The sequence below is a fragment of the Lynx rufus genome, unplaced genomic scaffold (genome assembly GCF_022079265.1).
Source record: "Lynx rufus isolate CCGP_SWC_20201006 ecotype Redwood Valley unplaced genomic scaffold, mLynRuf1.p SCAF_2, whole genome shotgun sequence".
In the NCBI taxonomy this organism is placed as follows: Eukaryota; Metazoa; Chordata; class Mammalia; order Carnivora; family Felidae; genus Lynx; species Lynx rufus.
This window is the reverse complement of record NW_025814834.1, coordinates 218,812,925-218,826,356: the sequence shown is the minus strand read 5'-3', so window position 1 is coordinate 218,826,356 and position 13,432 is coordinate 218,812,925. Positions and strand designations below refer to the sequence as shown.

General features: G+C 62.0%; 1 protein-coding gene across 1 annotated transcript in view; it reads right to left on the bottom strand.

Annotated features, from left to right (window-relative positions):
* CHD5 (chromodomain helicase DNA binding protein 5) overlaps positions 1-13,432 on the bottom strand; it is a 60,060-nt gene extending 46,628 nt beyond the window's left edge. The window contains exons 1-2 of the mRNA XM_047084630.1: positions 13,354-13,432; positions 3,615-3,739 (exon numbers count right to left, since the gene is read on the bottom strand). Of these exons, the coding sequence (XP_046940586.1) occupies positions 3,615-3,739; positions 13,354-13,432 (204 nt within the window). The remainder of the gene's footprint in view (positions 1-3,614; positions 3,740-13,353) is intronic.

The window sequence follows — 13,432 nt, the reverse complement described above, 5'->3', positions numbered from 1 at the left end:
GACCTGAGAGACAGGCTCTACCCCAGCCCTCACCCCAGCAAAGGTAAGGATGGAAGGAGGAGGCTGCCATGGATTTCAGCACCTCGGACAGAGGCTGTGGGGCTGTGGGGCTGCGGGGGGTGGGGCATGGGGCTGGTCCCCAAGCTGCCCTGGGGTGGACCCATGACTAATACCCACTCAGGTGAGACCCGAGTGGCCTGACCGTGGGTCCTGGGGCTCCCTAGGGAGGTTGCAGGACACAGAATGCCTAGGATCACTGTCCCTCGCTAGCACAGAACTAGGCAAGTCACTGCGGCCTGACCTCAGCTTCATCATCTGTGAAAGGGGGATTCAAGAGGAACAAAGGAGAGGGTGTGAGAGGGGGCTGTAACCATTTTGAAATGGGAGAGATCCAAGCACCCATGACTCCAACTCTGCTTGGAAGCCAGAGATGCAGGCCAGATGACAGACTTGAGGACATCACCAGCCTCACTCACCCTTCTCATTTCTGCACGTGAGGACCCGGCTATGCCAAATGCAAAGCCAGTGTCTGCAGCTGGGTGGCAATTACAGAAGAGGCTGTTGTGGCAACACCCAAGGGTGCATGGACCTGGGCATCTGATGGGAAGCCAGCATTGCCAGGTCCAGGAGTGGCCAGCACAGCTCCAAATGTGGGGCCCAGAGGGAGCAGGCAGGAGGGAGGCAGGGAGGGAGGGAGTGGGGGAAAGCACCTCCAGCAGATTCCGCTGTCTGTGTGTGCCCTGGAGGCCAGGCCTGGCGCAAGGCCCCAAGCTGAGCACTGCCAGAGGGCTGGCCCAGCGTCCATTCCAGGGCTAAGTGGCACAGCAGGAGGGCCAAGATCCTCCTTGAGGAATGAGTTAGTGCTAAGGCAGGGCACATATGCCACTCATCAGTGCCCTAGTCGCCCCCCGGGGTGACAGCAGTGGTGGCAGGGAGAGGGGAGACTTCTCCCTCCACGGTCTACTTGCACTGGGGAAAGTTCTGTCAGAAAGAAAGCTCTGGTTCCCCAATTCTTCCGACTCACCACCTGTTCCTTCATCCTCCCCAGGCCGTGCCTTATTCCCCCAACCAAATGAAGTTCATGGCGCCTGGGCCCACCCCGACTTGCACCCCGATGTCATCCAGGCCCTCCTGCCTGCCCAGGGTGGGGCGGGGTGCTGGCTGAGGGTGGAGGTACAGGACAGGTCTTTGAAGACTGGTTTCCCACTGGCACAAGAAGCCTGCATCCACAGCCTATCTCTGCATCCAGCTGTGTGGCCCCTTCAAGACCCAGGCCTCCTGTTTCTTCCCCCAAAATCTTTCCTTGCAGAGAAACGGGCAAGAGGAAGGGCAGCAAGGGGTTCTGAAAATAATACAAAAAGGAGTGATCCATGAGCAGCACCAGCCAGTGGTGAGAAGGAAGGAGTGACCGAGAACCAGGGGTAGACCAGCCGGTTCAGTATCTTGGAACTTACAGAAGGGGTTTTGGGCCAAGCCATGTTCAGGGGAAGAGACACAGGCACGGAGCGATAATGTCCTAATAAAGCCCGGAGCCAACCTCAGCCCCAAGCCATAGTGATGTGCGAACATCAGTATGACCGTCACAGTCAGGGCTTTGACCTTGATGCTGTCCTTGGGGCTGTGGCAGCCCCAGACATAACTACAGGGGAGACACCTGGTAGTGGAAGAATCTTAGTGGACTCGGAGTCCCCATCGGAATCCATCGACTGCCTTAATAAACACCACGCCCAGGCTGTGCGTGTGAGAAGCTGGGGGTAAGTGGGAGGGCTCCCTGCCCCGACCCCCCTGGCCCCCTGAGGGCACAGCAGGCCACCAATGCAGGCCCCTGGGACCCCAAGCAGGCAGTCCCCACCCGCCCTTCCTCTTCCCCAGCTCTGCGGATGCCTTTTATCCAGGCTTTCCATCTCCCTCTCCCTTCCTTCTGCGCCCAGCGCCCAGCGCACAACACACACGCCCCGCATCTCTCGATAAAGGAGGCATTTACACTCAAAAGGAAAGATTCAGAGAGTTGGTCATTCTCAATTTGGGGTCCTTCAAGATTGAGAGGGAAAAAGAAAGAATGAAATATGAGCCTTCCCATTCACGAGTGTTATAAACAGTTATAATTTAGCACTGAATAATTGGTTGCTATGGTAACCGCTGCAGTACAGGTTGAAATCGTTTCTCCCTCCTGCGCTGGGTCTGACAAGGAGCTTCATCTACATATGCTCAGGTTCTGGCCGCAGCCCGGTTGTTTTATGTAAATCAGGATCCATGACTTGCTGGCTGTCCCCACCCCCCACCCCTGGCCAAAAAAAAAAAAAAAAAAAAAAATCCGCCGCCCCTCTTCTGCCTCCACCCACTGACTTATCTTGGAGCCACCAGGTTGGAGATGACGAGGAGCACAGGCTGAAATCCCCCTCCCCGTGTCCTGGGGACCCAGGCAGGCGGGTGGATGGGTGGGGGGCACATGGCCGCCAAGACACTGCTCTCTGGCTGCTTCACCCTGCTCTGGACTCTAGGATCTGACAGTCGGCCGAGCCAGGCTCTCAGGAGTACAGGGGAGGGGGCAGCAATGACCTAAGGGTCACCTTGGGGGCCTGCCAGGCAGCGGCTGGTCATGCACAGGCCTCCCATCCACCCGGCCCTCCGCCCCTTTTGAGAAGCAGAAGGAAGGAGAGAGGGTGAGGAAGTGAGGGGTGGGAAGGGGGGTGGGAAATGAGGCTGAAGGAGAAGGAGAGGTGGAGAGAAGGGAGAGGGAGGGAGAGAGAGGGTGAGGCAGAGGCCAAGCTCAGGCCTAAACAGCGGAGGGAGACGGAGACCGGCCTGGACAAACGCAAACATATGAAAGCGGGTCCAGAGGAAGAAGGGAGGGCGAGACCCGAGGGAGCGGCAGTGGGTATGGGGGAGGCAAGCGCCAGCCTTCCCAGGCTCTGAAGGCCCCTCGCCCCTCCAGCCGCCGAACTACCCCACCAGCCCTGCCCCGGCCTCACCACTGCAAAGACACTGCCCACCTCCAGCCTCCTTCCTGGCCTGGGGTTGGGGGAGGGGGGGTTCCTGCTGCACCCTGTGCCCGGGAGGGAGAGAGAGAATTCAGCCCTGCCTGGGGCACCTCTGGTGGTCTTTCATCTGCACTTGGGGACCGGGAAGACTCAACCTAAAAGCCTGCGACCAAGGAACAGAGAGCATCGGGCCTCCCACCCAGGTCTGCTGCCCATGAAAGCAGCTGGGGGGGGTGGGGGGGCATGTGCAGGAAGCACGAGGTCCCAGGATCCTAGATTCCACCTCCCCGGACATCGTCCACAGAGCCTCAGGTCTTGTGGGGTGAGGGCAGTGGCCGCGGCCAGGATGGGGGTCGGTCCCTGCATCCCGGCATCCTACCAGCCCCAAACCACCAGTGCTCTGGGACATACAGACCACGACCCTGGCTCATCCCGTTTATGAGGACAGGGCATTTCAGACCCGGCCTGTGAAGCTCTGTGCACACTGTTTTTGGTGCCTCGCACTCAAACCCAGCTCTCAGGACACCGCCCTGGAAGGTTCTCCGCAGGCCCAGGCAGAGCAGCCAAGACCCCCTTGGGGCCCTGACCCACCCCCAGCCACCCCGACCCCGGCAGGACCACCCACCCACGCACCTCCTTCTTCTTCCGTTTCCCTTTGGACCTGTTCTCCTTGAGCTTCTTGGATTTCTTCTTCTTGGGAAGGCCCACAGGCTCCTCAGGGAAGCAGTCATCGAAGCCCCCAAGACCATCTTCTTCTTCTGGAGGAGTAAGAAGTAGGAGGGGGTTACTCCGCCTCTTCCCTCAGGGTGGCCCCCAGGGACGCAGAGGAAGAGGCAGGGCCCAGTGAGACGGGCAGCTCCACAGGCACCCACCTGCCGGGTCACGGCCACCTGCCAGGTCACGGCCACCGGCCTCCCCAGCACCCACCCCTTCCCTGCAGACCTTGCCCCTGCCCCAGGCTCCTCCCAAGACCTCAGAGCCACCATCCCACACCTGGTGCATGGAGTCCCAGGCCTCAGGCAGGCTGTGCCCCATGTCCCCACTTCTCCAGACCTCTCCTCCCCTCACTGTAAAATGGGACCGTAAAGAACCCCCCCCCCGATAGAACCCCCCCCCCCGATAGGATAGAACAGTGTTCTGAGCACAAGTGAGTGATTAATCATGAGTCCTCGTTGACACGACCTCCTCCAGGGCAGAAACAGCCCCAGAGAATCACAAACCCCCTCCAGCTGACCCCAGGGAGGGGTCGGGGCCTACCTGCGCCCTCCAGAGGCCCACAGTGTGGCCAGGAGACGGCTTGTGAATGCTGGATGGTGGGGACGCACGGGTCACATCACCCCAGGACCACGTGAAGCCACACAACAAGTGTCCGGAGTTGGGAGGGAGACCAACAAGGAGGAAGCCAGAACCCTCCCCTGATGAGGCTCGAAGACCACATCGTGTCTCCTGCCCGAACCGGCACGCGCACCCCCACGCGGTGCACACACCCCCAGTCACACATGCAGGATGCCAAGCACATTCCGGCTGGGCACCCAGGAAGACGTGAAATTCCACAGAGAGATGCTGCATCCGCCACACGTGGGCTTTCCACAAGCGGCCACGCTTCCCTCCCTCCCTCCCTCCCTCCCTCGTGAATTTAAAAGGCCAAGAGGGGAGCAGGACAGGTGTGTGCGCAGCGGGATATCTTTGAAGAAGCAGCTGGCTTCCAGCTTCATGCCACCCCTCCATCCCCACCCCTGCCAAAAAGGAGGGGGCTTGACGTGTGGCCCCAGGGCCTCACTCCCACCCAGGAGATCAGCAGCGAGAAAAGGGCAGCGAGCCCCGAGTCCCCAGTTGGGGGGACGGAGAGTCAGACGTGGGCCATGAAGGGGACAGTGGCGAGGGTCCTCTTGGGAGCAAACAGCGACAAGAAACGAACCCCCCAGAGTAGAGATACATCCAGAAGGAAGCCACGGAGTGTCCAGAGTCCACAAAAGGGGTGCCGCATGCCAGCCCGGGGGCCTGAGCACCCCCAGTCAGGCTCTCCTACCCGCCCCCCTACCGCCAAGTGTGCCCAAGGAGCAAAGAGAAGAGCCCCGTGGGATTCTGGCCGTAGGGGGGCTGGGGCGGGACACACGACAGGGGATCTCAGCCAGGGCGGGTCTGCCACCCTGTGACCCCGAGGAAGGTGCCCAGGGGACTCTCATCGGGAAAGACGATAGGGCGTCCCCACTGAAATAAGTTAATAGAAACAGAGCTCGCACCCACCCGGCCCAGGAAGCCTGGACCGCTTAGCGTGGCGTTTGACCCCACCAGCTGCTCGACATCAGATGCTCAGACACGCGTGTGCACACCCAGGACACACACACATCCGGCCTCCTGTCCTCCACATGGGTCTCCCTTCACCCCCTGCCTGGGACCCCAGTCCCCCAGAGTCCCCAGGGTCGTGTGGGTGCGGCTAGAGGGCACTGGTGACTCCAGTGGCCAAGCGGACGCCCTCCCACCCCGGTGCCCTACAGGACCCGTTCCCACACGCACCACCTCCCCACCAGGGGCAAGTGGGGGTTGTACCACTGTCTGGCCACCCGTCTGCCCCAAAGCCCCCCTCTGGGGTGGCCGGGGCCCCTGGAATCCGCGGGGACAGGCAGCAGGGCAGGCCTGAGTCCTAGAGCCCTTCCCATCCCGCTGGGCAAACACGGGCGTGCAGAGAGGCAGACTCCAGACAGGACCTCAAGCTGCTGCTCGTGGTCACCGTGCCAGCCGCCCCCGAGGGCCAGCTCAGCGGTCCTGGCTGGCACGGGGGGGGGGGGGGCATAGCACACAGGGGAGAGCAGCAGGGGACCCAGCCCAGGGCTGGGTTTGATGTGGGCCAGGTCTTGAGTGGAGCCAGGCCGAGGCAAGGCTGCACAAGCTGACCCTGTCCCGTTGTGTCCCTCTTAGCCCTGGCAGGGGAGGGGCAGGGATTTTTCAGACCGCTTGAAAACGCGCACGGGGACCCCCAGAGGCGTCCTGAAGTGGGGGGTCTGGAGGTAGTGACACAGATGTCCGTCGACACCTGCCCACCCCCACCTGCCCCCACCTCCTCTGGAGCCGCGGGGAGACTGCCTGGGCAGAGCCACCCCTGCACCCTTGCAGTGCCCAGCGCCGGTTATGTAACAGGCTCAGGCTGATGCAATCGGGAGGGGCTCTCTCTCCCTCCTGCCACCTCCCTGAGTCCCCTGTTCCCTCAGCAGGGTGGTCCCCAGCCCGGGAAGGCCAGCTCAGCACACAGTCACCCACTGGCCAAGTGGCCAGCAGAGCAGACAAGGGGATGAACAGGTGGCTGCGGGAGGTTATCTGCCCGGGGCGGAGGGCAGGGGGTCGGGGGATGCCCCACACTCCAGCCCTAATCCACGCCCAGAATGAGCCTCAGAGGACAAGGCCCCAGACCCTCTGCCCATGGACAGAGCGCCCCTCCTCCACTCCCAGAAGACCTCACGGCCCAGGGCCATCTGCCTGATTAAACCCCTCCTCCAGGAAGGTTCCAGAGCTGGAGCACCGGGATCAGGGCCCCGCCCTGCCCACCCCCATCTCTGACAGACCCTTCCTCTCCCTGCACAGATTCTGGTAGCCCTGAGGACACCCCAGGGCTCAGCTCTGTGACATTCCCCGCCAACACCTCATGACTCCCCGGCACCCCAATCTCACCCCAGCCTCATCTCCCCGCCCTCCTTCTTCTGCAACATCAGGCGAGCTTCCGAAAGCCAGACCCTCCGAGTTATAGCCAAGCACCCTTTCCTGGGCCCGTCTGCTGCTCCCCGAGCCCCCAGCCTTGTACCCTCCTCGGGGGGGATCCCACTCGCCCTGGGGTGAGGGTCCAGGAAAGACCAGCCCCAGGACTCCGTGCCCCGCCAGCTCCTTCCTGCCCTTCCTGGCAGCCCCCACAGCCCTCTGGCCCCGCCGGGCTGTGCCCTCCCGCACCAGCCCTGCCCCTCCAGGGCCGAGGCTCCATCGATCCAACTTGGGCTATAATTAGGACCCATTAGCCTTGTTATCTCTGCTACCTCCTGAGCTTCCAGGTCGGGAGCAGGCTGGGGGGCAGGGGAGGGGGCGGGGGGGGGGATGCTGCTCCAGAGACAGAGAGACGGAGACAGGCAGCGGGGTGGAGACAGCGGGGCAAAGAGAGGTACGTCTGCTGCTTTTTCCTAAGCTCACCCACAGCCTTCTCACCAGTTCCCTGGGCACATGCTCCGGTGCCCCCCAGGCTGCCCTCACTGAGCCATTTAAGGCTGCAGCCCAGGCAAGCTGGGTGGGCCATTCTCGGGGGTCACCCGGCGTAACAGTGCAAGTAACTACGTGCCACCTGACGCCACCTGCACTGGGCTTGAGGAAGGTCACATGTGCTAATTTGAACCAATTTGTCTACTCCACACAGGAACCCTGAGAGATGGTACTATTATTACCCCCGTTTGCAGATGAGGACACTGAGGCTCAGAGATCTCACGACTTACCCACATAGCTTCACAGCCAGCAGGTGGTACAGCCAGGAAGGAACTCAGACGGGTGGCTCCCACCACCATGCGTGGTCCTCACCCCGGCCCCTCTCCGGGCACCGGAGCCTCCCCCACCCCCCCCACCCCCACTCCAGAATTCAGACTTTCCTCATATTTATTTAGCAAGGCCTTTGTGCCAAGCTCGGGCCTCACCCTGGGACCAAGGTGACTCAGATCAGCCCTTGGTCTGGAAGGTCCCACAGTGTCCCTCAGGGTCCCACAGGGTCAGAGCTGGTCCACACGCTCACCCCCCCAGCAGGTTATGCTTTGCCCAGCTCCTGCCCCCTCCTCTGGGCAAGAAGGCAGCCCCCCGGGGAGCTTTGCAAATGCAAGGTGATCAGATTATGGAGGGAAAAGTTAGGTCATCTGATCTGAGGATGGTCGAAGGATTCGGGGGCCCACGCCGGGTGCAGGGACAAAAGCTCCACTGCCAGGGTCCAGAAAGGCAGGCAAATCTGCCAGCGATGGGGACCCAGCTCAACGTCCACCATCGTCTCTGGGGCTTGGGGAGGAGGCTCCTTCTGTTCTCCACCCCCGACCCACCACCAGGCAGGGAACAAGAGCTGGTGGCCAGGGGGGTGCAGGCTTCCAGCTACCACCCCTTCCTGGCAGGTTGCCCCCAATCCCTTTCCAGATGAACCTACTTCTTCTTCATCCTTAGATGGGCCTCACGGCGCCGTTCTCATGGGGTGGAGACTTAGACGTCGTGAGACACACAGTAAGTGCTCAGTGACAGCAGGCGGAGCCCGGGGCCCCAAAGCGGGTGGCAGAGAGCAGGTCTCCAGTTTGGGTGTTGCCAAGCCAGGGGTTCCCAAGGCCACTCTGAGGCTAGCCAAGGGACAGGGCACCAAGACCAAGGTTCCCATCAGTCTTTGGAGCACCCCCACACCACAGGCCTTCTGCTGATAATGGGGGGGGGGGTCAGTACTCCTGTCCAAGAGAGGATTGATAATTTATTTATGACCTTTACCAAAACCTAGACATCACCTCACTGGCATCTCATCAAAGAGAGTGTCAGTTCTGAGCACTCTGGGCAGGCAAGCAGGGGGAAGAGGTGAAGCTTTTACCCTAAGGGACTGGGGACAGGAAGAGATCAAAGAAGAGAGGACAGAGACCCAGGGCAAGCAGGGACAGGACCCCATGCAAAGCCAGAGCACGGGCAGGTAGGAGGAAAGAGAGACAAGGAGGGAGAGGATAGAGAGACGCACCTGAGGGTCAGGGACAGACACGGACAAAACAGGGAAAGAGAGGGATAGCCAGAGAGAGAGAGAAGCAGAGGCAAGCACTCAGCGAAGACAGTGAGACAGACATGGGGACAGAGTGGGAAAAAGAGACAGGGAAAAAGAGACAGAGCCAAAGGCAAGGCAGAAAGTCTCAAAAGTTGTACCTGCAAAAGCCCCAGAAAGTTAGATACCACATACTGTGTTCGGAGAAGATATTCAATAAATCTATGTTGGGGAGGCAGATGGATGGATGAAGGATGGATTGCGGATGGATGGATGGATGGATGGATAGGATGGATGAATAGATGGTGGATGGTGGATGGAGAGTGGGTAGGATGGATGGATGGCTAGATGATGGATGGACAGACGGATTGATGGATGGGCAGATGATGGCTGGACGGACAGATGAATGGATGGTGGATGGAGAATAGATAGGATGGATGGATGGATAATGGAAGGATGGATGGATGGATGGATGAACAATGGGTAGGAGGGATGGATGGATAGATGGTGGATGGTGGATGGAGAACGGATAGGATGGATGGATGGATGGATGGATGAAGGATGGACAGATACATGAATGAATGGTGGATGGATGGATGGACAGATGAATTGTGGATGGGTAGATGGAGAGTGGGTAGGATGGATGGATGGATGGATGGATGGATGGATGGTGGGTGGTGGGTGGTGGGTGGTGGGTGGAGAGTGGCTAGGATGGATGGATGATGTGGGCAGGATGGCTGGCTGGTGAGTGGTGGTTGTACGGCCGGTTGGCTGGTTTCATGGTTGGATAAACAGATGCTCGGTGGGAAAGTGCACACATGGGTGGGTGGATTAATAGGAGGGCTGCTGACTGAATAAACGGACGAAATGATAGACAATTCGGAAGGAAGTGACTATCTCACAGGCCAAGGCACTGGGCAAAGCACGCTGGTCATTTTCCCTCCCTCCCCCCAGCAAATGGTATTACATACAGGCTCCGTGGGGCCCCCAAAACCCACATGTCCCCAGGGGGGGTGCAGTAAGCTAGGAAAGTATGAACCTTGGGAATCATGGCCATCACTCCTTCTTGGATCCTGGGCTCCAAGAAGCCTAAGATGCTCACATGACTGGGGTCAGCCCTGTGGGCATGGGGACACGGGCCAGTCAAGTGTCTTTGCGGCCAGAGTGGTCACACTGCTTGGCCAGCAGAGAGGCTGGGCTCACCAGCCCTGAGAAACCCACCCCTCTGGCTGTAAGTGATTGACTGGGGTTGAGCAGGCTGGGAACTTTAAAGGAAAAGGCCAGGGAGCCACTCCCTCTCTCCCTCCAGCCCCACCATGGCCTCACACTCCCAGCCCTCCTGCAGCCCAGGCCCCCGTGCGCCCCCCCCAGCTTACTAGATGAGGGTGCAAGTCTCAGAAGCATTTCCTCGGGGAAGGTAGGTCAACTGCCCCCCTTTGGATGGTGCCAATTACAGTGGTCACAGTTTATGGGGCACCTATTATGTGCTGGGCACTGTGACCTAAATGTTCCACGTGCACTGTCTCACCAGCCCTCACAATAACCCTCTATGAGGTAGCTAGTGCCATATCCCCATTCCACAAGTGGGGACACCGAGGCACAGGGGCTGGGGAGTTTGCCCGGGGTCAGTCAGCTAACAAGCAGAGTCAGGCTGCACCTGACCCTTGAGCCCTCCGCTCTCCCGGCAGAATGTGGCAGCCGCCAGGGCCCGAGCCAGAAAGGCAGGGGACCCGCCCCGCCTCCTCCTGGACACAGGCTCGCCCACCTGCCTCGGTGCCAGAGCACTGGTGGCGCAGAGCCCTGTGTGAGAAACAAGAACACGGCTGAGGGGGAGGGGAAGGTGAGGCACAATGGAAAGAAAGATTTGACAAGAGACGCGTCCAACCGCTGCAGATTTGAAAAATTAGCGCCACTGCGCCCCACACACTGGCTCCTCCCCGCCAAAGCTGTGACGTTTTGGAAGCAGCTGGCCCTAGGTCCGAGCGGGTCACAACCATGAGCCCAGGCCGAGGGCCACGGGGCAGCTGTAATGGAGGGCTAGGGGGCCAACTGGCTGGCACTTCAGGAGAGACACGAGGCCCGGGCTGAAGCCGACGCCGTGTCCAGAGGCCAGGCGTGAGCTAGGGACTCCCAGCCCTCAGACGCTGAGACCACAGGCCTCTCTTGAGCACCCAGGGTGCCGGGTGCCAAGCACGGCAGGTGATCAAAGGAGTCGCCCTCCAGACGGGGAGCCCACTGACACAGAAGTAACCTGGTGCGGCCAAGAAAATAAAGCGTTAAAATTAAAAATAAAATTAAAATAAAATGGCCCCTGAGAGGGACAGGGGTGGGGCCATGCTTGGGCCAGGCCCAAGGTGGGCCTCCCCGCGGAGACATGTGCGCATCCTGGGACTGACGTGTCAGCGAGGAGACCGCCATGAGCAGAGAAAAGAGCAGGTCAGACAGAGGTCACAGCCAGTACTCAAGGGCAGGACGGAGTCTGGAGTTGGAGGTGGCGTTCCAGAAGCATCCAGCAGCCCAGTGTGGCTGCGGCTGGGGAATGAGGGGGGAGACGAAGGTGGTATAGACCAGGAGCACATTGATCTACCCAAGCAGCGGGAGTCTGGGTCTGATCTGTGCTTACAAAGGTGACCCTGGCTGCTGAGGGGAGGGCGGTCAGGGAGGACTGCTTAGGAGGCTACGAAAGTGGACCAGGACGGTGCCTGGGGCCAGGGACACAGAGAGGGAGCTGGGAGCTTGGGAATCACGTCTTGCTCAGGGCATCACGTCTTGCAGAAAGACGGGGCTGCAATCCCCAGGCCAGAGGGGCCCAGAGCAGGACCTCTTCCCTGCAGGGCCCCTGGGGACCACCTCACCCCTCCACCTCGCCCTGCCCCAGAGCAATGGGCACAAGCAGGGAGAACGGGTGGTGGGCAGGGGACTCTGACAAGGACCCAACCCCTCTGGCCCAAACAGAGTGAGGCAGGAGCCCATCAACCCTCCCCACGCTCTGAGCCCTAACACAACCAGGAAGAGGCAGAGTATGGGGGGAAAGGGAACAGGGGACCCCCCACCAGGGGTTCCGTGAAGTCCTGGAAATAGACCTGTTGGTGCAAGTTCAGCTGTCCACTGCCCCATCATTGCCACAAAGGGGCCCCGCCCCAAGCACCGCTGGGAATTACTGAGGAGGACAGCTTAGGGAGGTGCCCGCCTCCCGGGGAGAAAGCAGCCATGGGGTTTCAGTGCCTGTGCTGGGCCTCTGTGTTCCCTCCCAGAAAATGGGCCTAATTCCTTGCACCCAGGGGCAAAACAATGATTGTCCAAGCAGCCCCGCCCGTAAGGCGCCCCCTCACCCCCACTCCCCTGAGGCTGGCAGGCCCTTCGCAAACTTGGCCGGCGGTCTGAAAGGCAGAGTGAGGCCAGTCTCCCGTAGGAGCCCAGTCCGTGTTAAAGCAAGCCAACAAGTGGGGGGTGGGGAGGAGGCCCCCCCAGTGGGCGGGGCCACCTGGTGGGAATCCCCTCTCCAGGAAGCCTCCTAGCAGCCGGGGGAGCTGCTGCTTGCAGGGCCCTCCCCTTCCCGCCCCCTGCACACAAGAGTCTGGGGACCCGACGACGACGTGTAGAATGTCCCATCCGCCCTCCCTGCAAGGCACTCTTGGGGCCAGACAGCACACTCTTGGGCTCGGGAGGGCCCCTGGGCCTCCCCCAAGTCTCTCGGGAGCCCAGAAAGGGCCATGGGCTTGGCGCCGGGCAGCTGAGAAGAGTCCACCAAAAGGGAGGGAGGGAGGGAGGCTGGCTGACAGGGTGAGGCCCTGCCCAGCTGTGCCAGGGGGAGAACCGTCCCAAACAAACGGTGAGCAGTTAACTAAAGGACGATCCAGCAAGGTTACCCCGGACGCACAAGCCCCGCTCATGCTGAACCCTGAGAGGGGCCCGCCAGGGCTGGGGCGGCGGCCCTGGGCGTCAGGCCCGTGGCCAAAGCTGGATGGGCTGGAGGCGCCGGCGGCCCGGGCAAAGTGTCAGGAGCGACGGCCCCAGCACCCCACGGCCGGGAAAGGGGAGCGGCAGTCAGTGCCCGAGCGCCCCGGCCCGGAGCCCTCGCGGGCCCGGGGGGTGGGGGAAGCCCGCCCCAGCCAAGGCGCTCGCCGGGTCCCCCAGCACGGCCGGTCCTCGAGCCGCTCCGGGCCCCACCCAGCGCGCCCCGGGGAGGGAGGGGGCCGAGGCGGGTGGCGGCCGGGTCCCGCCTGCCCCCGCGAGGCCAGAGGCGCGCGGCGCGGGTCCACAGCGCGGGGTGCGCGGCGCCGGGAGCCGAGCGCGATTCCCGCCCCCTTCAAGGGCACGCGGGGCTGAGCCGGCGGCGCCGCGCCCCCTCCCCGCCCGGGGGCGCCCAGCGCAGCCCCCCGCGCTCCTCCGCCCGCGCCCGGCCCGCGCCGCGGCCCGGGGGCCCCCGACCGCACCCCGCCCTTGGCCCGCCCGCGCGCCGCGCCCCGGCGCTCGCCCGGCCCCGCGCCCTTGGCCGCGCGGCGCCAGCAAGGCGGGAGCGCAGCCCCGCGGCCCGGGCTCCCCTCCTGCGCGCCGCCGGTCCGGCCCCGGGCCCCCGCCGGGCCCCGCGCCCCGCGCCGCCCGGCCCCGGGCGCAGCCGGCGCCCCCTCTCACCTGACATCTCGTCCTCGTTCTCCATCTCGTCCGCGAACAGCCGCGGCAGCTCCTCCTCGGTGCCCAGCGGGCCCCGCAT